The 21,681-nt window shown below is 40.7% G+C and overlaps 1 protein-coding gene across 2 annotated transcripts in view; it reads left to right on the top strand.

Annotated features, from left to right (window-relative positions):
* The first annotated feature begins 1,013 nt into the window (after positions 1-1,013).
* Positions 1,014-21,681, top strand: part of myo1f (myosin IF) — a 38,047-nt gene continuing 17,379 nt past the window's right edge. Inside the window, exons 1-10 of one of the 2 annotated variants that reach the window (XM_021308021.2) lie at positions 1,014-1,354; positions 1,470-1,613; positions 11,123-11,251; positions 13,643-13,732; positions 13,834-13,928; positions 15,551-15,638; positions 15,751-15,840; positions 16,699-16,830; positions 16,949-17,083; positions 21,341-21,473. In XM_021308021.2, the coding sequence (XP_021163696.2) occupies positions 1,611-1,613; positions 11,123-11,251; positions 13,643-13,732; positions 13,834-13,928; positions 15,551-15,638; positions 15,751-15,840; positions 16,699-16,830; positions 16,949-17,083; positions 21,341-21,473 (895 nt within the window). In that variant the 5' untranslated portion in view covers positions 1,014-1,354; positions 1,470-1,610. Of the gene's footprint in view, positions 1,355-1,458; positions 1,614-11,122; positions 11,252-13,642; positions 13,733-13,833; positions 13,929-15,550; positions 15,639-15,750; positions 15,841-16,698; positions 16,831-16,948; positions 17,084-21,340; positions 21,474-21,681 lie in introns of both variants that reach the window. The other variant, XM_012881427.3, reaches the window with a different exon arrangement.

The raw sequence follows: 21,681 nt of genomic DNA, 5'->3' as shown, positions 1-21,681 counted from the left end.
ACGATGCAGATGGAAACTCACAAACCCACAGTTTTCTTCATGGTCTGGCTGTTAACTCCCTGCTATCTGTCCAACGTAGAGCATGCTGTGTTTTGTAATTAGTCATCTTTCCTCAGGCTTGGGTTGCTCTGTCCCTTAAGTCATTTTTTTATTTTTTAGCAATCCTGGAGTCAAAATGTGTTTCCAATGAAGAGAGAGACGAAGGTGAGAAGAAGTCTATCCTCCCTACCCGTGTTTACTTCCCTGAAGCTCACCTGGTATCCTGCATTGATGACATTTGTATCAAAAATGCTCCTTATGCCTTTTTTGTGTCTCACAAAGTCAGCACCCAGGATGTCGTGGTTGTATTCGACAGTTTATCATGCATGGATGGAGGTGCACATCTGGCTTTAATGGTGTGACACAAGAGGCCTGTTTTCAGAAAAGTACACTTTAAAATGACTTATTTGGTAAGATAAAACAGGGAGGGAATTGGGATTGCTCTCTGTTTGATCAGCTTTAAGTTTTTATTGACTTTGAAACTTGATGGTACTAGGTCTGTAAGAAGACTGGCGGATGAATCAGTGCAGCAGAAGGAAATCAGCACAGGAAGGGTGGGGACAACAGGAGAAACTGAGGCCTGACACATAATCGAAGCTGTCCTGATAGAAATGCAACAAAAAGGCCGTGAGATGTTTACCTCTGTTTTCTTCTCGCTTTGTCTTATCCAGGGTGGCAGCAGATCTCATTGGGCAAAACATGGGTAGTCCAGCAGAATAGAAACACACACAAAAAAAAGGCCTCCAGAGGTGATGGGAGAGAATTTAAATCTTTACACAAAAAAGAAACCACAGTCAGAAACTCTACCTAATATTCTTGACTAATGGCTCAAATGAAAAGAAGCAAAGCACAGTCCCCTGGAGACCCTGGTTCATGAAGGAGCATGTAACACCCTGACACAAAAAAAGTCTCAAACCAAGCAGAAACAGCCCAGCTTGACACCTGCACGCCCACACACACACACACACACACACACACACTCTCCTGTACATTCTTCCTGAACCAATCGGTTATCAAGGGCGTTGGAGGCTGCACAAACACAGCGTGAAGCAACCACAGCCTGGGTGGAGCCGGCACCTCGCAAACGAAACACCCATCATTTGGCAACAAGCTGGAGAAAATGATCCCCCTGCGGCCTCTGTTGCCACCAGCGCTCTTCTGCTTCTGCCCGGAGAACCGGACTGACTAATTGTGGTGTGAAACCTTTTTTTGATACCTGCAAGTCAACAAGCACTGACCCCCCGGTCATTACTTAATCCTCCCTGACGGCCGGGAGCATGACAGAAATACAGAAGTAGCTTCTCAGCACTGTGCGGTGAGTGTGTGTGCATCGGCGAGTGCGTTCAGTTCTTGTTTCACACACTAGGTCGGTGGGAGGATGAGGAAGTGGATGTGACAGCGGTGCTGGATGTCTCACAGTCTGTGTGCAGGTTCTGGCCGTCTATCTCCCACCGGGTGATGGCTGCAGTCTGAGGAGGTCGAAACGGTTCGGATTTTAGCGGCACTCACACGCGGCAGACGTACGCTCTCTGGACGGTGGACGCCCCGAGGAGGAGAGGATCACAGGAACAATGGTAGAGTAACCCGCTTTCATATCCTCTGAGCAGCTTTGACTTGTGTGAGCTCAGGTGTGTAACTTTGACATCCGCTAACAGATTTTATCTTCAAATCTACAGTTTAGTTTTGGGTTTTTTTGTGTTGTTTTTTTTTTTTTAGTTTGATTCTCTGCTATGATTTGGCAGAAAAGGAGCTTTGATAGCTTTTGAATTTGACAAAACAATGAAAGTAACTTCATTTAAAGTAAGAGATTTCTTGTTTATGAGCTAAATGAGGGGTTCAGACAAGTTGAAGCTCCTCTTTACCTGATAAGAGATGTGCTAGGTTGTTTGAATGTACAAACTCTCTGAGATTCTTGCTCTTTACAGCAGCAGAGTGAGTTTCCTCTTTTTTTTTTATGGCAAGCCTTTTTATTGAGACTGAAGGCCAAAGCTGTAAAATACAGGGACTGATTTGCTTTGTTCCATTATTTAAGGTTGAATTCTATATTAAATCGTCTGTTTACACACAAAGAATTCATAAAAGACAAACCTAAATGGAAGATGCAGTGTTGTGTTCATTCAAAAGTAAGGGCCTAAATCCATCATAGTTCATTCAAAAAAAAAAAAGCGCATGTTGTTCTGTCGCATAGTTTTGAGTGATTTATTGCATTCTTTGGGCCATAAGCGCCGCAGGGTGCCTGTGCAGGAAGAGACCCCGGTGCAAGTGCAAATGTTGGAGGGGTTTCACAAGAGGCAGTGCTGAGGTGAAAGAGGAGGAAGTGGACTTACAGGAGAGGCCGGTAGTTTCTGTCACAACACTTCCTGAAAACCGTCCCCGCACATCCAAAAAACTCACAGACATATTTGGCCACGTCGCGACTCGCAGACAAAGAGTCTTAAAGGCCATCGAACAGAGTAACTCAGCATGTGCAGATGCATTATGTTTGTGCAGCCTGAAAGACCTTCAAACCAACCTTTCAAAATAAGAGTCACGGATGACTCTGTCTTTTTTTTTTTTAATGACAGAAATAACCTCAAGAAGGTGAAAGGCCTTCCTTTGAGCAGATGGTTCTAATTCTTTTAAGTTTGTTTTTTAAGGAGACTGAACGGCAAGAGTTTGCTTGTCATTTTAAAATATGTTTGAGCATCTAAAACAAAATGTCCCTTTTCATCTAAAAATGTATGTTTATGCTATGATTGAAAACTCTGGCTCATCACCACTCACTTTATTCCCAACTGCATAGCTTGGATGGCTGACATTATTCAAAGAAGACTTTAATATCATGAGATTTTTCGGGTACCCAGTGCTAAAGGAGGCGGGTTCAGGCCCCATAAACACAATAACGCTAACATAGAGCTGGTTGTACTGAGAGAAACCAAACAGCAAGACAGGATTTCAGTCAAGACCATCTGAACGAGGAGGCAATCACGCTGCAAGATCAAGTGGGGCAGAATATAAGAAGGCAAGGCAAATTAGGCAAACAGGAAGTGACATTAACAATACAGAGCAGAAGTAAGTCAGGCTAAACAGGAGCGAAGCTAAAACTGGTATCCGAACACAATTGAGATCTCTATCCCTGCTTGATTGCTGCACAGCCTGTGGACTGCTGTGTTTCTTTTCCCATGAAAGGTCATGAGTCTGGGGAGATTGCGCACAGTTAACCTGACATGCAGGTTTTAGGAGGAAACACAAAGAAACACCAAGGCAGGGATTGGACAATCAATTCAAAGGCATCAATTCAACAACCAATGACTTAACACCGGATTGAATCATTTTCAGTTCAGTTCAGTTTATTGATGAAAGGCAAAAAAAGTTAATTTTTATTCACACACAACAGAATCCAAAGTGCATTCATTAGTGAGACTCTGATCAAAAGCTGCAGAGACCAACACTGTTTTCAGCCCTGATTCATGGGAACCATCAGTTTCTGAATAGCTCAGGTTCTCTGTGAGTGTTTTCCTCTGCGCTGAGGAGCATATAAACAAAATACTGCCTCACCTTGTTAAATTTTGGCCCTGGGAACACTGAACACGCCGGTCTCTGAGGGCCTGTAGAGTCAAATCACAACAAAAGTTTCCCCTCAAGGCGCTTTAGAAGAAAAAGGGTCCAGCTTATATAGAGAAATATATAATTTGAAGAAGAAAAAAAAACAATCAAATGATGTCAAGATCACCTGCATAACAAATTATACAGCATTTTGAAACTCATGGACACAAAGAAATTCTCCGCTAAGCTGTCAAATTAGTTTTATGATGGAAAACTTCAGAAAGGGTGAAAGTCTGTGAAAAGCTTTAAAAAATAAATGGATAATTGTTTTATGCATTAAAATATTCTCACATTAGAAACCTGCAGAAAAATGCAACTTCTGTTTTGAGAATATTAACTGACGTTAAGACACAAATGTCTTTAGAAACACTACTGCCACACCTACTGGTAACAATTCCTGTAAAATAAACATAATCGAAGCATCTCTAATTACGCTGATCGACATGTTTATGAACTTTTTGTTGGTTATCCATGAATTTCTGTGTCTGTGACTGATGAATATCATGTGACATAGAAGCCAATGTTCTTGCTGCTCTTTAAAGACAGTAGTTATCTGAAGTGCCCTTCAGCAAAGGCGACATCTTGGGGTCATAAAGTCAAATCAAGCAACCATTTAATGCAGCCTGCTCGTCAAGCCATTAATTTGTTGGTTCACGATATATATTTTTAAATCCTACTACCACAAATGTAAAGGTGTGGCGTTTACTCGAGACTCTTGGAATTCTAACTTGGGCTGTTGGCTTTGTGAAGAAAATGATAAGGAGTCATCACAGATCCCCCACCATACGTAACAGTATATAGTATACATACTGTATATATATATAGTATATAGTGGAGGATCTGTGACGCTGTGGGTCCGTTTCTCTTAGAGTGCATGGCAGCATGAGCTCTTTTAAAACCAGGAAATGTTTAGTTTTCTTTGCCACAAATGGCATTTCTCCCCCTTAGCAGCTTTAGGAGACTAATCAGCAAGAGTGGAGCTGAACTGAAATACACAGAGACTTCTAACCCAGGGGAATAACATAAACACTTAAGCTGGTGAAGATTCTCAGTCTTCCAGGTCATGGTCATTCCAAAAAAGTAAAAAACAAAGCAACTGGACTTGTTTTCCGTAGTTGAAGATCTTTCTCAATTCAAAAGGTCTAGAATAATGGTGAGTACCAAGCTTTATACTACTGCCCAAACAAAGGCCTTGTAATGGCTTAGATAACATGCAAATTCAACCGAAACAGGTCCACCCCTTAGTAATGGGCGGTCGTTAAAGTCATTAAACCAGCAGATTGAACCGAATCTGGTCCACTCCTCTGTAACGGGGAGTCGTTAGGGTTGTTATTGGCCTGGCTTAAAGGAGCGATGTTTTGATCACCCATATGAGGGTGATCAAAGCTTGGTACTCATCATTACTCTAGACCTTTTGAATTGAGAAAGCTTCCTGGAGAGGAAGCGAAACGTCTTCAACTACGGAAAACAAGTCCAATTGCTTTGTTTTTTACTTTTTTTTGGAATCATAAACACTTAACTGAGTGAAATGACTACAAACGCAAACAGAGCACAAGCATAAACTAAGAAACGCAAGGAAGGAACTAATAAAGCAAGACGCAGAGAACAAAAACACCATGATGAAAATAGAAACATAAAAGAAGCCCAAATTCCTGAGGATCATGACCGTGAAAAGTGTATCGAGCGCCGTGACCTCAGCTTAGGGTGCGGCTACTCTACCACCGAGCCACGCGACACCCCTGCCAGAACATTGTAATTGCACGGATGATTTTGTTTGGCATGAATTTTTAAGTTGGACCTTCACTACATCCCCACTGATGACCCTTCATACTGAGCCCGGTTCTGCTGGAGGTTTTTCCTTCCCGTTAAAGGGGAGTTTTTTTCCCACTGTCGCTTCATGCTTGCTCAGTATGAGGGATTGCTGCAAAGCCATGGACAATGCAGACGACTGTCCCTGTGGCTCTACGGTTCCCCAGGAGTGAATGCTGCTTGTCGGGACTTTGAAGCAATCAACTGGTTCCCTTATATAGGACATTTTTGACCAATCTGTATAATATGATTGAATTTTACTTTGTAAAGTGTCTTGAGATGACATGTTTCATGAATTGGCGCTATATAAATAAAATTGAATTGAATTGAATTGTTCTCAGCTATCTTTGCAGGTGTGTTTTAAAGTCCCAAAGGTAGAACTCTATTAAGAAAGTTTGGAAAGGCTGACTGTTAAATGTAAAAATGGCTAAAGAAGAGTTCAGATGACAACGCAAGTAAATGCCCAGACTAAGAAACAGTCGCACGCTTTAACAGCTGTCATCTGAACCGCTGTTCATGACCAGCACAAATGATTTAGCGTGCGCTCCTTCTATAGATGACAAACTTAGCCCCATCTTTCAGTGGTTAACCATGTCTCTCTCTTTGGCACAGCTATTGGCTGAGCTTTTACTGCAACTGAATGCACTCTCTTTCATTCTCTAGACTTGAAAGCTGGTTCAAGAGTTAATCTGTTTAGCTGTATTTGTCCCTCAGATGAAGCCTATGTAGGCGCTACTGTTGCCATTACGTTTTAACTTTTCTGTCACATGGAGAAAGTATCCCTGGAACAGTGACTCTGTGCTCTTTTTTTGTGCATACGCTCTGTCGTCCTGGTTCTGGTTCTGCTTCAGGTTTCTTCCCGTTAAAGGGGAGTTTTCCTCTCCACTGTCGCTAGATGCATGCTTGGTATGAAGTATTGCTGCAAAGTCAAGTGTCTGTCTTCCTTAAGTAGAAAACATTTTATCCAATATGTCTCTATGATTCAATAGAGGTGACTTTGTAAAGTGCAAAAGACAGCAACTGCTCTAATCTGCAACGTATTGTTTATTTTTCTGCTGTATCTTGACATCGGTTGATGGCACAGATAATCATAATTCACCCAGTAATGACTATCTGCAGGAAAAAAAACGGAGAACCGATTCAAAACTTATCATTAAAATGACCAAAACAGTCGTCTGGTTCTCTCCAAATCGTCGGCTAAGGCTATGACCTTTTATCTAAAACCAAATCTGGATTAAAGATCTGATTCATTTCCACAGGTGCTCGCTGAAACCTAAATGTTTTAGCAGGTAGATCAAAATATTTGACTGCCAAACAACTCATAGTGACGTGTGAACCCATAGCCTTTAAGGATGGCTTGAAGTTGGGGCTTTAAATAACGAGTATTGTGTTCTTTATGGGACCTTATTAGGTAGAAGCCGTTCTTGGGCGAGCCCCCTCCCAAAACTAGTCTTGTGCTTTGCAAAAATAATTTTTTCTAGATTGGATCCAAATTTCGAGTCTTTGAAATAAACAAGCAAACAAAAAAAGTGAAGTAGCCCTTTAATTTGGTACTGACATGGACGCTGTTGATCAGAAAATAACTTCTTATTGTCTCACAGGGCTTACATGGTGCAGAAGTCGCCCTGCAGAGAGAGCCTTATCGGTTTATTAGTAGCAATAATGTTGTCTATCTAAATGAGTAAGCTTTGTCATGATTTAGCCTACAAGCAGTAAAGCCTGGCTTCTCTGCAGAAGTTCAAAAGGATTCTTCACGTTACTTGTGATTTCCGCCTGAACAGCCCCGAATTGGTTTTTAACTTTAAAAATAAAACCCCGAGCGACACTGTTTTCAGTGTTTCCTGTGTGCTGGGTTGCTATGTGTAAGAGCTTAATAAAGCAGACCGACTATGACTAAACTGCGCATGACATTTGAAGCAAGATGTCGACTTGTGTGTTTTATTCCAAATTAATTGAAAATCTTGTGTTTAAAAAAAAGATTCTCCTCAGAACTTGTCTAAACTGCTCAATGAAAGTGTCTGTAACATATATTTTCTTAAAGTCTGGAAAACATAGGATGTAGGGCAAAGAAATAACAAAAAAATCTAAAAGGTAGGACAAAATTATTGTTTTTGCAATTCCCTGGAATATATATATATACTGTCAAATGGATTTGGTCTTTTTGTTTTTTTTTGTGAAATTATTTTCTACTATCAGCCTGGAGAGAAGCAACACGAAACGTCACAGCGGCGAGCTCTGTTGCATGTAAATGTCAGTCAAAGACCACAGACCACATTTTGCCAGTGAGAAACCATGCTAAACCTCACACATCAAACAGGCTGGCGCCTTTTAAGGAAAAAAGCAAAGGCTTGCAGACGCTGCGCTTTCTCAGGAGGTGTCAGCAGCAGGGCAGCTGGATTAGTGGAGAGCTCCTCTGGTCGTCTGAGGGATTGCACGGTTAAAGCAGTGTCCAGGTTAAAAGGACCACGCCATCTGTAACCTGTTGCCTGGCAGCCAACCTCAGTTTCCTGTGAAAAACAACCGCAGTGCGTTTTGCTTTCAAAAAAATGACTCGTACGATGCTTAACAGGAATTTAAACTTCATCTTCATCATCAAGTGATGGTCTCAGAGCTTTGTCTCACAGTTCTCACTCTCTTTAACAGACATACAGCATGTTGCGTAGATCTTACCGACTTTCAGTGCAACTAAACGTTTTTCAAAGGTCACCGCTTAACTATGACCTTATGCTCTACTTTAATCTACTTCCTTTGATGTTGCTGCAAAACATTTTTCGCCCACTTAAAGATCTTTTTTTTTTTTTTACCCCCAGTTTTTGCCTCTGTTTCAGATCACCGAATAAAGATGTGCCGCGAGTAAATTCAAAAAGCTGTTTTCAAACTTGTCCCTATATGAAAAGCAATTCCTCTCCAGAAGGGTTAGGGTTAGGGTGTCACTCTTTTTCAACAATTTTTTTTTTTTTTATATATTTAATTAAATATTGTAATTGTTGAGCCATTCGTAGTTGGACCAGCTGGTTTGCTTCAGAGCGGTCCAGCTCCTGCAGCCCCAGATCATCACACTACCACCGCCGTCATTGGTGACTGTGGATAGGGCGTTCTTTTTCTGAAGCCCTGGCTGCTGTTATACCAGGGCACACACCTTCAAGTTGAGTTCTAATTTTATCTTGCCGGTTTGAGAAGTGTTGTCCTAAAGGTTTTGAGAATCTGCCAGATGTTTTTTGGCAAATATGTGACGAGCCTTTGGCTTCTTTTTGGAACTTTTTGCAACTCTCCCGTTGATGTCATTTTTGCCCAGTTTCTCTTTTATGGATGAATCATAAACACAGACTAAATGAAGCAAAGGAAGTGTGCTGCAGGCTCCTCTGACTTTCATTTGTCTCCTCCTGGATGAGTCGCTGATTCGGTCTTGGAGTAACTTTGGCAGGACAGCCACTCGTAGGAACGTTCCTTGTTTCTCTACTGTGGTTCATTGGAGTCCCAAAGAGATGGCTTTGGAAACCTTTCCTGACAGAAAGATGTCCGTGGCTTTCCTTCTCATCTATTTTTTGATTTTTTTGTTTTTAAAAAAAATAAAAATAGTATTTTCATTCTTTATGTTCAACAGTTCATGACATATTCTATTGTCAGTTTTGACCATTAGGGTTTGCCATATTAGCTCTTGTTCTCTGTTCTCTGTTTTTTTTTTAGCTTCCTTATTTTCTTGTGCATTTCTTCGTATAGCCGTTTGGGTTGTGTCATTGTTTTCTTGTTTATTTATTCTGTACAATGGAATAGGTTCTGTTATACACATTGATTACTGGATCAATGTGAGCTTCTGTGCCTGTTTGCCTCTCTTGTTGTGTCTCTGCTCTGTCTTCTCTAACCCCCAGTGGGTCGAGGCAGATGACTGTTCACACTGAGCCTGGTTCTGGTTCTGCTGGATGTTTTCCTCCCTGTTAAAGGGGAGTTTTCCTCTCCACTGTCGCTTCATGCATGCTCAGTATGAGGGATTGCTGCAAAGCCATCAACAATTGACGACTGTCCACTGTGGCTCTACGCTCTTTCAGGAGGAGTGAATGCTGCTTGTTCAGCGTTGATGCAATTTGCTGGGTTTCCTTAGATGGAAAACTTTTTGACAATTTGTATGATTTGATTGAATTTGACTTTGGAAAGTGCCTTGAGCTGATGCTATATAAATACAATTGAATTGAGTTGAAAAAGTTAGTTTCTTCCTTGCATTCCTCCCTGTCTGCACTGGTTTATCATTCTCCGTCATCTATAGTTACTAGTTAATCCTATTCACTTGTGTCTCTTTATTTTGCCCAAGGCTTGCACATGTTTTTGCCATTGTTTAAGTCTTCCGTTTGCCTTTATTTGTCACTGGGCTCTTGTGTTTGCTTCCTGCCGCCACGCCTGATTTCTGCGTTGTAAATGTATCATAGTGTCTTCATTAAATCCCTCAAATAACCATGCAGCTTACGAGTGTGCGTCTGCATCTTGGTCCAGAATACCAAACTGTGACAATCAGGGCATGTTATGCATCTTTTTATTTGAGATCTTTTAGCCTATTTCGTCTTGTAAGACATGTTCTCTCTCAGTGAATTTATAGCACTGGCGGTATTCAAGCCCTGGTGTGGTGTAAAACTGAACCACAAAAGTGTGCTTAATTGCAGTTCATGATTTAGCAAAGAGGGGTAAATTATATTTCTACATAGGACCAAGTTTTTTCCCCCAAATAAAAGAAGTCATCATCTACAAACTCCTTTATGTATTTACAGAGATTATCCTTTGCTGATCTTATTTCTTGATCTGAAACATTTAATTGAGATTCATTTAAAAGTTTTAGCTTAACAGAAAAGGCACTAAATGGGTTTCTAATTTACCGCCTGCAGTCTTAAGCACCATTTGGTTCCTAATCTAATAATCAGTTGTTCATAACTGCACCAAGGACTTTTGTAATTATAAACAGAGGAACAAACTGCCTTGACACATCAGACTCTGACTCTCGTTTGCATCTTAACCTTCTTTACTCAATACCTTTTATTTCAGGTTTATTTGTTTTTCTTTTATTGTCCGTTTTATTTTATTTATTTATTTATTTTGGTGTCATCGTTCCACTTTAATTACAGTAGTTAATGAAACCCCTGGCAAATTTAGGTTTAAAGCAATCTCAACATTTTACCAGCAAATTGCAAACTACTGGGCCCCTAAAAGGGACATTGAACGGAAAAAATAAACTTTTTTGTGTGGACCAGATAATTTTGGCACCAGAAAATATTTGGTCCATACAAAGTCCCCCCCCCCCCCCCACCCCCTCCTTCCCCCCCCTTCATTGTCCCTTTAGGGGCTCAGTATCAAACAGCTGGTGTAGCGATAGTGTATGGTGATGTCAAGGATACCCTCCAGCATCATGTCTTGTTTTTTTTTTTTACTTGATTACCTAAAAAAATCTAAAATAAGAGTTTAAGAATTTGTGAAGTTCTCAAATAAGACCACAAAGGTCATATTAATTTGGCAACATGTCATTATGTCCTATAAAATAAAGAAACTTAGTTATTGTGTTTATGGAGGATTCTATTTAATCGATGAGGGCTAGATGCAACATATTTAATTTTCATACTTTTTGCGAAGCCATTTGTAATCTGGGTATATGGTTTAAAATACAGATACAGACTACATTTCTTTGTGTTCACCCCACTGTGTGTTTCAGGCGAAGTACCACTGGCAGAGTCAGAATGTCAAGCAAAGCGGCGTGGACGACATGGTCCTGCTCTCCAAGATCACAGAGGAAGCCATCGTGGAAAACCTCAAGAAGAGATACATGGACGACTACATTTTTGTATCCTACAAGCAGCCAGACGATTATTATGTTTTGACTCTCATTGAAGTGTCGCGACGACCGAAGCTGCAAGGCGTTTAAGGGTAATAAACGAGTCCGCATTTTTAAGACAGGAGATGGGTTATTTGGAGGAAAAAAGGGTTTCATTGAAAAACTAATTCTGATCTCATGCATCATTCTCATCCTGCTCTCACACATAAACAGCCCAACAGTTAAGCAAACATATATGGTCATGAAAACAAGACATTCACTCTTCCTCCTTTCTGTCAGCAGCATGAGACAGAGGCTCACTTCCGTTTTCCCAAAGCACAGCTTAGCTTTGTTCTAACAACTAAAATGTAACCAAAAGAGATTTTCAAATGCAAGAAGAGCTAAAACATTTCCTAAATAAAACGTAGACAATTGTTTTAAGACATATTTATATGAGTAGCTATTCTAAATAATGGACAGTAGTTAGAAATCTCAGGTAAAGGCGTTTAGATTTTTGTTCGTTGCACTAGACATGGGTTTAAAACATTTCCAAAAAACAGCTTAAAGGCATGTTGTCTACATCATCTAAGCCAAGCGTCGTGCAGGTCTGCAAGAATGGATTTTTTTTTTTGTCCTGTGCTTGACTAACACAGTTGTTGTGAAAGCAACCCAGCTGTTTCCTCAAAGTCTAAAAAGCTTTTGCCTTAAGAGTAAAAAAAATCCTCTTTTTTTTTCTTAGTTTGGTGCCACTTGTCATCTAAATATGCAGTTTAATTAAAGTTTGGGGGCCAAAGTTGCAGTTTAGCACATTTAAAGTGTATAAAAACATACCCAGAGCCTCTAGCACCTCACTAAAAGCCTCCATGTTTCACTTCCTACAAAAGCAATTACTGGCATCACTCTGCAGACAAATAAAGAGTTTGTGTATATCAGAATTATCTTTCAGCTATTCTTTGATGTCTGGACTTTTCTAGCGATCAGGAAGCGTTTAAGGGTGTAATGGCATGCTATAGTCAGAGCTGTAAGTTTTTCAGGAAACACTGAAGTCATGTAAAAATGACGGCATGACTTCATGGTTTCCCCCCGCCTACGGGCGAGCATCTGTGGGTTGCAACGCCTGTCAGTCGACCGAAGTGGTGCTCGATTAAATGAATATTTTTACAGTGAAATAACACCCGTTTGATATTTATTGCACACCACCTTTGTTCCTGGTTGAGATTCAAATCAAATGCAAGAACATCTTAAATATCTATGTAACGTTTTCAGTGAAAAGTTAAAAGCAAAACACGAATAACAGCAACATAGGAGTTCATAAATGTATACATTTTAAATCATTTTCCTTCTGATCATTGAGTGTTTAAGTTCAAATTTCTTTTAAATGCAGGAAAAAGCTAACAGCACGTTATTGTTTTGTTTTTTTTGGCACAAAAGAGTTAAATATGTCGACATTCATCACAGAAATACATCAAACTGCTGCTGGAATCCTTATCAACTGTTATTATTAAGAATTTAGAGAAATCTTATTTCTCCCTGTGAACAAAATGGATGGTAATCTTAATAGAAAAACGATTAAACTTGAGTTTGACTTGGCTGTGATTGCCTACAGGAAAATCGTCATGTCAAAGCCTCGCTGCAAACTGAAAGAAGCTCATGTATTTTTGACTGCGTGGCTTTATGGCGGTGGTCTGTTCAGCTGGTGCATGTTGCAGACATGGGTTCTGATATTAATCAGACATACAGTGCAGATGCATTTGTGAGAAATTTGCTTCGTAAGCCTCAAAGTATTCGCCGATTAGTTAGACGTCCATTGATGTTTAAAGCCAATACAATAGGTGCTAAATAATTAGTATTTTTCTCTTTTTCTTCTATTTGCCACAACAGTATGATTACATGCAAGTTAAAGGTAAATCGTTAGCACGTCAATTCCTTTTCCCACACGTTACAATGTATTTCTGAGCATTAAAATTGGAGAAATTATCTTTTACAGCATCTTTTCTTTTAGAGTGGGAAACAGAGAATCGAGATCATTTTCCATGGGGTTGTGAGTAGGTACAAGAAGACGTGGGAGGGTTAAATATTACTTTATAAATTAGTAATGTTGATCAAAAGAGGGAACAAGGTTTCATTTCTCTCTGCCTTTACATGGTGTGCTTGCTTGAACACTATTTTTATTCTAGTTCACTTGCATGTGAATTAGAATGAAAAGCTGAAACATCGTGGTATGTCTAGGATTTTGCTCAAAATGACAAGAAGAATTAAATGTATACTTCTTTTTTTCTTTTTTGTATACGATCATGATGTAGTTTGCTCTTGCATAGATTGATACAGTCCAGCACCAAGAAGGCTTTAACCATGTAAACAGCATGATAACCATGTGACACATAACCGTATTTTGCAACTTTCCTTGACCCACGTCTCGAGACGTACATCGGCCCCGTGTTGATTTCAGTGAACCCCTTCAAACAAATGCCCTATTTCACCGACAGAGAGATCGAACTCTACCAAGGGGCCGTGAGTAAAAGAACCCATCAGATGAACTTCTGCAAACTTGTGTAAAATGTGGTGAAGAGGCTTTTCCTGCCACCTTTCACCCAGTATCTGTCTCTCTGCAGGCCCAGTATGAAAACCCCCCACACATCTACGCCTTGGCAGATAACATGTACAGAAACATGATGATTGACGGGGAGAACCAGTGTGTCATTATCAGGTGAAAATGCATTTTTCCCTACTGCAATTTTATTTTCTGTGTTATTATTATTAATATGTTATTATAAGTAAAATGTGACTTGTGTACCAGATTTGAAGACATAAAATCGTAAAGTCCGGTACAATCCCATATTGCAACCATAAAATCACAAAATGCTGAAAGCTAATTTAAATAGTGGGTGGTTTAGCTGCTTTTTAAAAAGCCCAACTGAGTCCAGAGATCTGAAGCTGAAAAGAAGGAAGACGCAGAGCCGCCAGGCCATCGCTGAAAAAGCTCTACCATTGTGTATAAAGTCCTGAGCAGCCAGCGTGCCCTGACATCTTTGACCCTCAGGGACATGCAGTATAAATATGCTACACCATGCAGAGCTCCGTAGGTTAAAGCCAGGCTCTAATACTGAGCTTTATGGTGGAAAGAAAGCCAGTAAGACAGACACGATGCGAAGCAACAAGTAAAAACGTACTGATCTAGTATAGATCAGCCAACTGCTGCTGCTCCAAAGCAGTTTTGTTCAGCCGGGTGAGTCGTGAGTTTGGAGAGCCAAGCTTAGATGACATGAAAGCACGACTGTAATGATTTCCAGGTTTAGACTTTGACACAATGAAGCTCAGCTTTGCAACGTGACATAAATGTCAGAAAGAAGAACAAACCAGCAGCTTGACATAAACATCAAAAGTACGATTCTGATCAAAATGTACTTGAATGTTCCTGATTGTAGATGTAGATGAGCTGGCTGAGGAACCAAAGGGATATTGTTGTCTGGAGTAGGGCTGGATGATAATTCAATAACAATGTATACTGATTGATAGACATACATCAATGATAAAAAAAAGATTAATAAAAAGTTCAATATAATAACAGAATATCCTTCCTTTTGCGTTCTAGGTATTTAGGTTAATATTACAGTCGTTACATCCTCCCAACCAATCACAAACGCAGACCCAGGAACGCTCCGTCACCAAGCTCCGCCCCCTTTAAAGAGTTCAGCATGCGTTCTTCTTTTCTTTTTTAAAAACTTGCCGTTTTGATAAAAAGTTGGTTAAATAAACGGTTTGAATTCAGTGTTTGTGTGTTCTATATCTAAAAATAGGTCAATAAGCGACAGCAGAAAATTATCAGGGTTGCACTTAAAATATATGTTTTGAATTTGTTGATAATTATCGATATCGATCAATATGATTTCTATTTTATCAATATGCTTATTTTCTATATCGTACAGCCCTAGTCTGGAGCACACGGATTTATTTTTTGATTTTTTTCATTAAACTTAAGAAAGATCTATCATATATTTTTTTATGTTGTTCAAAAACGTATTTAAATGTATTTAAAGAAATGTGTTAAATATTGTCTGCAGGGCAGTAATAGTAAATGCCAGTAATACGCACAAAATTGCCAAAGAGAGGGTGCATACAGTGGAAACAGGTGGCCGATGCACGGCATACATCACAGGGGAGTGGTATAATATCATGGTTATTGAAATAGTTACAGAAAAGGAATAGCCAGATAAATATGGAAACTACTATTTCAGAGCAAATCCTGATGCAAATCCTCATTTCTTCATGAAAATATCATTCAAGGCTCAGATTGTCTAAAAGCCCTGTTTTTCCTCTTTGTTGTGGTAGCGGCGAGAGCGGCGCTGGAAAGACAGTGGCTGCCAAGTACATCATGGGTTACATTTCCAAAGTGTCTGGAGGTGGATCAAAAGTGCAGGTAGACGCAGAGAGGAGCAGCATTCATTTTTTATTTTTGTTTCAGAATAACTCAAAAATAATCGTTCCTGACGGACCCGTCTTTACCTGTCACCCTCTTGTGTTTCTCGCAGCATGTAAAAGACATCATCCTGCAGTCCAATCCTCTGCTGGAAGCATTTGGTAACGCCAAGACCGTCCGCAACAACAACTCTAGCCGTTTTGTAAGTACGCCACCCGACACGAGACGGTCTGTGCCGAGAAGCCACGTGCATTTCCTCACATTATTGATCATGATTGGTTTATAATCATGATTTATATTTCAAAATTCTTAAACACCTGAACTTTTTATGTGAAACAAAACCTTTTAAATCAGTTTGGCGCAACCGTTGTCTAGAAGTAGAAGTCCAAAACAACACAAGTAATGTTGTTTCTGTTAGCTTCAGCTGTGGTATAAATAGAGCATCAGCGGTTTGAACACAAATGTTTGCGCAACCTCTAGCCTTCCTTTAAGTATATCACGCTAAATCCTGATCGATCTTGACTAAAACGTTTTATGTCTATGAACGGGGAATTTAGTGTGGCTGTAAATACCTATGCTACCTGAAATAAAAACCGAGACAACTAAAACAGCAACACATCTATGAGCGACTGAGAGAGCGTTTGCTTGTTGGGTTACAAAATACTTAAAAATATTGTGTCATTTGTTTACGCTCGAACACAGAGTCACACGAAAAGCATTTGACTTGAGTCACTTCTTTCTCACCACTCTGGTCCTAAAGCTCTAATTTCACACTTATAAACCACATTAACTTCCACATGTGCAGCTTTAGTATCAACTAAAGCATGTGAAATTTCCTGTAAGCCTCAGTGAAGAATCGTAGATCCTGTTTATGGGTCACTGCAGTTTGTTGCATGCACATGGTGTTGTCTAATAATAATAGTAAAAAAAAAAAAAAAGTCCAGACTTCCACATTGCTTGACAGGACGTCTGATCAAATTCAGACTGATGTGGAACAGCATAGGAGCAATAAGGCTGACGGAAATGTTTAACTAGACACTTCTGATTTCGTGTTCACCAGGGGAAATACTTCGAGATTCAGTTCAGCAGAGGCGGAGAGCCAGATGGTGGCAAAATCTCTAACTTCCTGCTGGAGAAGTCGAGGGTGGTGAGCCAGAATGAGAGCGAGAGGAACTTCCACATTTACTACCAGGTCAGAGGCGGCTCAGCTCAAAACCGATTGTCAGCTGTTCATAAATCCACTAAGTGTTACTTGTGCTGCAAAACACAAGTTAAATGTTTGACCATCTACCTGCACTGTGGTCTCCCAGTTGATAGAGGGCGCCAACGCACAGCAGAAAGAAGGCTTGGGCCTCATGACTCCAGACTACTACTACTACCTCAACCAGTCTGGGACCTACAAGGTTGATGGGACCAACGACAGCAAAGACTTCTCTGAGACTATGGTATTTACTAAAGAAAACTACTAACATGCAGTTCTCTGGAAAAGTATACCCCCCCCCCCCCTTTACAGATTTTGCAGATCATCAAATAAATGTTTCTACAAGATGACCCGAGTAGGTATAATAAGCAGCAAATGGTGGTTTTATTTAATGAAAGGGGAAAACTGGGGTGCTTGTCAGAAGGTTACTGCCCCCCGTTGTTAAATTATTAATCAACCATTTTTGTGAGCTTTATTCCCTGAGCTGAATCATCAACAAATTGTTGAAGTACAACTTGTCTGATGCAAAATGGAAGCCAACACATTTTAAAAAGCAACACATGATGCCCAAAGCTAAAGAAATTCAGGAACAGGGTTTAGAAACAAAGATCCTGACATCCGCTAGTCTGGAAAAGAGCTGCAAAAACGATTCTGAAGCTTTGGGATAAACAGATCACTTTTAATTCAATTAAATTTTATTTATATAGCGCCAATTCATGAAACATGTCATCTCAAGGCACTTTCCAAAGTCAAATTCAATCAGATTATAAAGATTGGTAAAAAAAAAAATCCTATCTAAGGGAACCAGTTGATTGCATCAAAGTCTTGACAAGCAGCATTCACTCCTCCTGAAGAAGCGTAGAGCCACAGTGAGAGGTTTAAGAGCAGAATTACAGAACACCATAACAGTGGAGCAGGACAGTGTGTCTCTGCTCTGTCTTCTCTAATCCCCGGTCGGTCGTGGCAGATGGCCGTTCACACTGAGCCTGGTTCTGCTGGAGGATTCTTTTGTTAAAGGGGAGTTTTCCTCTCCACTGTCGCTACAAGCATGCTCAGTATGAGGGATTGCTGCAAGGTTAATTGCGCAATGCAAGCGATTGTCCGTTTATGTTGTGTGGCTACAAGAAATTAGAAAAGAGCATGGTGGTTCAATAATAATTTCATCATGCACACACGCATACACAGTTTTCCTAAAGGCCTGGAAAAGTGTAACCTGACAACAGCCAGCTGCATGTATCGCTCCGCCTAGCTCCACTCACATACATCTGGGACACGGCCATAGGGATTGCCTTTACTGAAGGCTGGGCCTTATCAAAACTCCTTGCATATGATTGGATAAGCCACTTGTCTGTCATCTTTATCGACGTGCTATTTCAACCACTCACACCGAAGCTTAACCCGTGACGCTGATGAGACCGACGCAGGAAAAACCCCCTTTTTTTTTTTTTTTTTTTTTTATGTGTTTGCGCCTTTGCGGCTCTAGTGCAGGGTTTCCCGCAGCGCTATCTTGGCGAGGCGGCCGCGGAAAACGTGTCGTCCCTCTCCCCAAAGCTCCGCGAGCCGGTGGTCCGCGGAAAACGTGTCGTCCACAACCCTCCTCGCATAAGCAAATTCCTGCGGGAAACACTGTAGTGGGACACCTTTTATTGACAGTGAGCTGACAGGAAGAGGGGGGGGGAAGACAGGCGGCAAAGCGCCGCGGGTCGGAGTCGATCCCGGGCCGACCGCGTTGAGGACTAATAGGCCTCCTTATATGGTTCGCGCTAACCGCTAACCGCTCCGGGGACGCGTCCGCGTTGCGCGTCCGCGTACGCGCCCCGGAAAACAAAACTTGCCAAATCCGGTCGGGAGAAGGGCGAAAACATGGTTTCCACCAACAAAAGCCTTCAGAGCCATTCTCTGATGTTCTTTTAATGAAACAATATTAGGTAGATTGGACAACACGGAAGAAATAGCAGCATCAATGCTAACGCTTGCTTCCTCGATGCGAGCCGCCATTGTTGTTGGAATCTCACGGTGGCTTCTCCACTACGTCACATCCATGAAACACCCGCCCTGCGTCCTGATTGGCCAGACCAAAAATTTGGTTGGGGAAATCACTTTCAATCAGCCGTGTCCCAGATGTATGTGAGTGGAGCTAGGCGGAGCGATACATGCAGCTGGCTGTTGTCAGGTTAGGAAAAGTGTTCTTTAATACTAAAAAACTGAACTTTTGCACTAATATTTTATTTTTGCATTAATATTTTATTGACTGTCCATGTACAATTTTAAAACCAAATTTTGCTGCTTTTATTTATTTCTTCACTGCATGTGCCCTCCTATTTACTTTTATCTGAATGTTATGTTGTCTGTGTACTTAGTCTGGTAAATATGTTTTGTCTTCACCGTGGGATAGTGAGAAACGTAATTTCGATCTCTCTGTATGTCTGGAGCATATGAAGAAATTGACAATAAAGTTGATTGATTGATTGATTGATTTAAAACTGCCAGGTCATTCCAGTGTCTTAAACTACCCTGCTCGCAACTGGGTCTGGAGCTTAAGACCCTTGAAAAACAACACAGCGTCTTACATGTGCTGTACCATAAAGACATAACCTGTCAGCTGAATAAATTAACTAGTCAAAATAAATGCACTCAGATCAAGATTAGCTGCTCTCCTTCAGGTTAAGTGTCTGCCAGTCTGACACTGGGAGACTAAAATGTCCTTGTAGTAAATGTAACTTCACTTTTTGCATTAGCAATTAGTATTTGAAACACAGTTAACATTTTAAACTCAGCAGGAATTTGTGGACTTGGAGATTTTTGGCCAGCATTTGTACTGTTTAAGTTGCATTCTGTGTGTGTTTTGTTCTGAGTAACTCTAAGAACGCTTTTGAAGACGCGTTGCTACCTCTACACATGAAGTTTTTGTCTCCAGATATTGGTGGTCCACTTTTTATGGTTTGTTTGAGGTTTCCCAGTTAATATCTGTATTAAGACCAGAAAATAGCCTTTTTATTAGGTACACAATGTTTCTGAAAAGTTTGACCCCCTTTGCTTTTAGAATGGCCTCGATTCTCTCTTCCTGTGTCTTTGGTTGCCACAAGTGTTTCTCAAAACTGCTGTTGTCGACTTAAGCCAGTCGGCTCGCTCTCCTTTTACCTCTGGCATCAATGAGCCATTTCTGTCCTCACACCTGTCTCTCAGGTAAACAGAGAATGTTTACCTTAGAGACGGTGGGGATGTCAAAATCCAAGAACATCATCAGTTTCTGAAATACACGTAGCAGCCTGTCTGGCACCAAAAGCAATCGCCTCGTTCTCCTAAATCATTGAATTCACTCAAGTCAGTTAGTTCCCTCTTTTTATTCCTCTATGTGGAAGTGTCCTGCCCAAACAACATACCAATAGAGGAGCGAATAAAAAGTTAGCACACTGCTCCAGCTGCTTCAGCTAAAAACCACTGATCAGGTCTGAAATCTGGGAGTAGTGATGGACTCAGACCTGAACCTCCGAAAGCATCTAAAGACAGTTACAAGGTCGGCTTTCTATCACCTGAAGAATATTTCCAGGATTAAAGGACTAATGTCTCAGAAGGATCTGGAAAAACTAATCCATGCGTTTATATTTAGTAGAATTGATTACTGCAACGGTGTTTTCACAGGTCTGCCTAAAAAGTGGATCAGACAGCTGCAGCTGATCCAGAACGCTGCTGCCTGCATCCTCACTAAGACTAAGAAAGTAGAGCACATCACCCCAGTTCTAAAGTCCTTACACTGGCTCCCTGTATCTCAGAGAATAGACTTTAAAATACTTCTGTTAGTTTATAAATCCCTAAATGGCTTAGCAGCTAAATACATCATAGACTTGTTATCAGTGTATCAACCCTCCAGACCACTAAGGTCTTCTGGCTCCAGCCTGCTCTGCAGAACCAGAACCAGAACCAGACATGGAGAAGCATTTAGTTCCTATGCTCCACTTATCTAGAAACAAACTTTCAGAAAACTGTAAAAGTTCAGAAAATCTGAGTTCTTCTAAATCAAGATTGCATTTGACTGTTCTAGTTTAACTGTTTTACTGAAACATCATTAGTTCAACTTTGTAGTCCAACTGTTTTTAATGTTTGCTTTTAGTCTCCATTTTCCCATGTTTTATTTTGTTAAAAATGTTTCTACATTTTATTCCTACTTGTTATTGTGTTTTCATTTTCCTATATTTTGATCATGTAAAGCACTTTTGCGTTGTCTTTGTACTGAAATGTGCTTTACAAAAACATTTGCCTTGCCTTATAAAACTATGGTTGCAGGAGAAACAATATACAGGCAACATAAAATTAGTAAAATAGTTCTCTCAGGATATTTTGCCATGCAACTGATATTGGAAAAAAACAACAACATCGGTCGACATCTATACGTGACACTTAAGGATGTTAATTTCAAGAAGGACTGTAATTTAGCATGTACAGCAGAATAAAAGAACGATCTAGAATCTGCCGTCATGACTGAGCTGTTTCTCGTCTGCAGGAAGCCATGCAGGTCATCGGCATCCCTGGAGACATCCAGGCTCAGGTGCTGCAAATCACTGCAGGTATCCTCCATCTGGGCAACATCAGCTTCATAGAGGCAGGAAACCAGAGCGAGGTGGAAAGCACCGACTGTGAGTATGACACACAAACGGACACGCCCCCCCCTAACCTGGTGCAATAACGTGACTACACACAGCAATTATGCTCCTCAGAGGGTTAAGCGTTAATTAGAGCTCACCGTGACAAAAGCAGCCGTTTGGCTGAATCGCAGTTAATTGTTAAAATGTGTGCACAGCTGACTTGTTTATCTTCTCCCTTATGTCGTGTTGCCCGGGGATT

This window comes from Fundulus heteroclitus, chromosome 9, assembly GCF_011125445.2.
Source record: "Fundulus heteroclitus isolate FHET01 chromosome 9, MU-UCD_Fhet_4.1, whole genome shotgun sequence".
NCBI classification, from domain to species: Eukaryota; Metazoa; Chordata; class Actinopteri; order Cyprinodontiformes; family Fundulidae; genus Fundulus; species Fundulus heteroclitus.
This window is presented reverse-complemented; position numbering and strand designations above follow the sequence as displayed.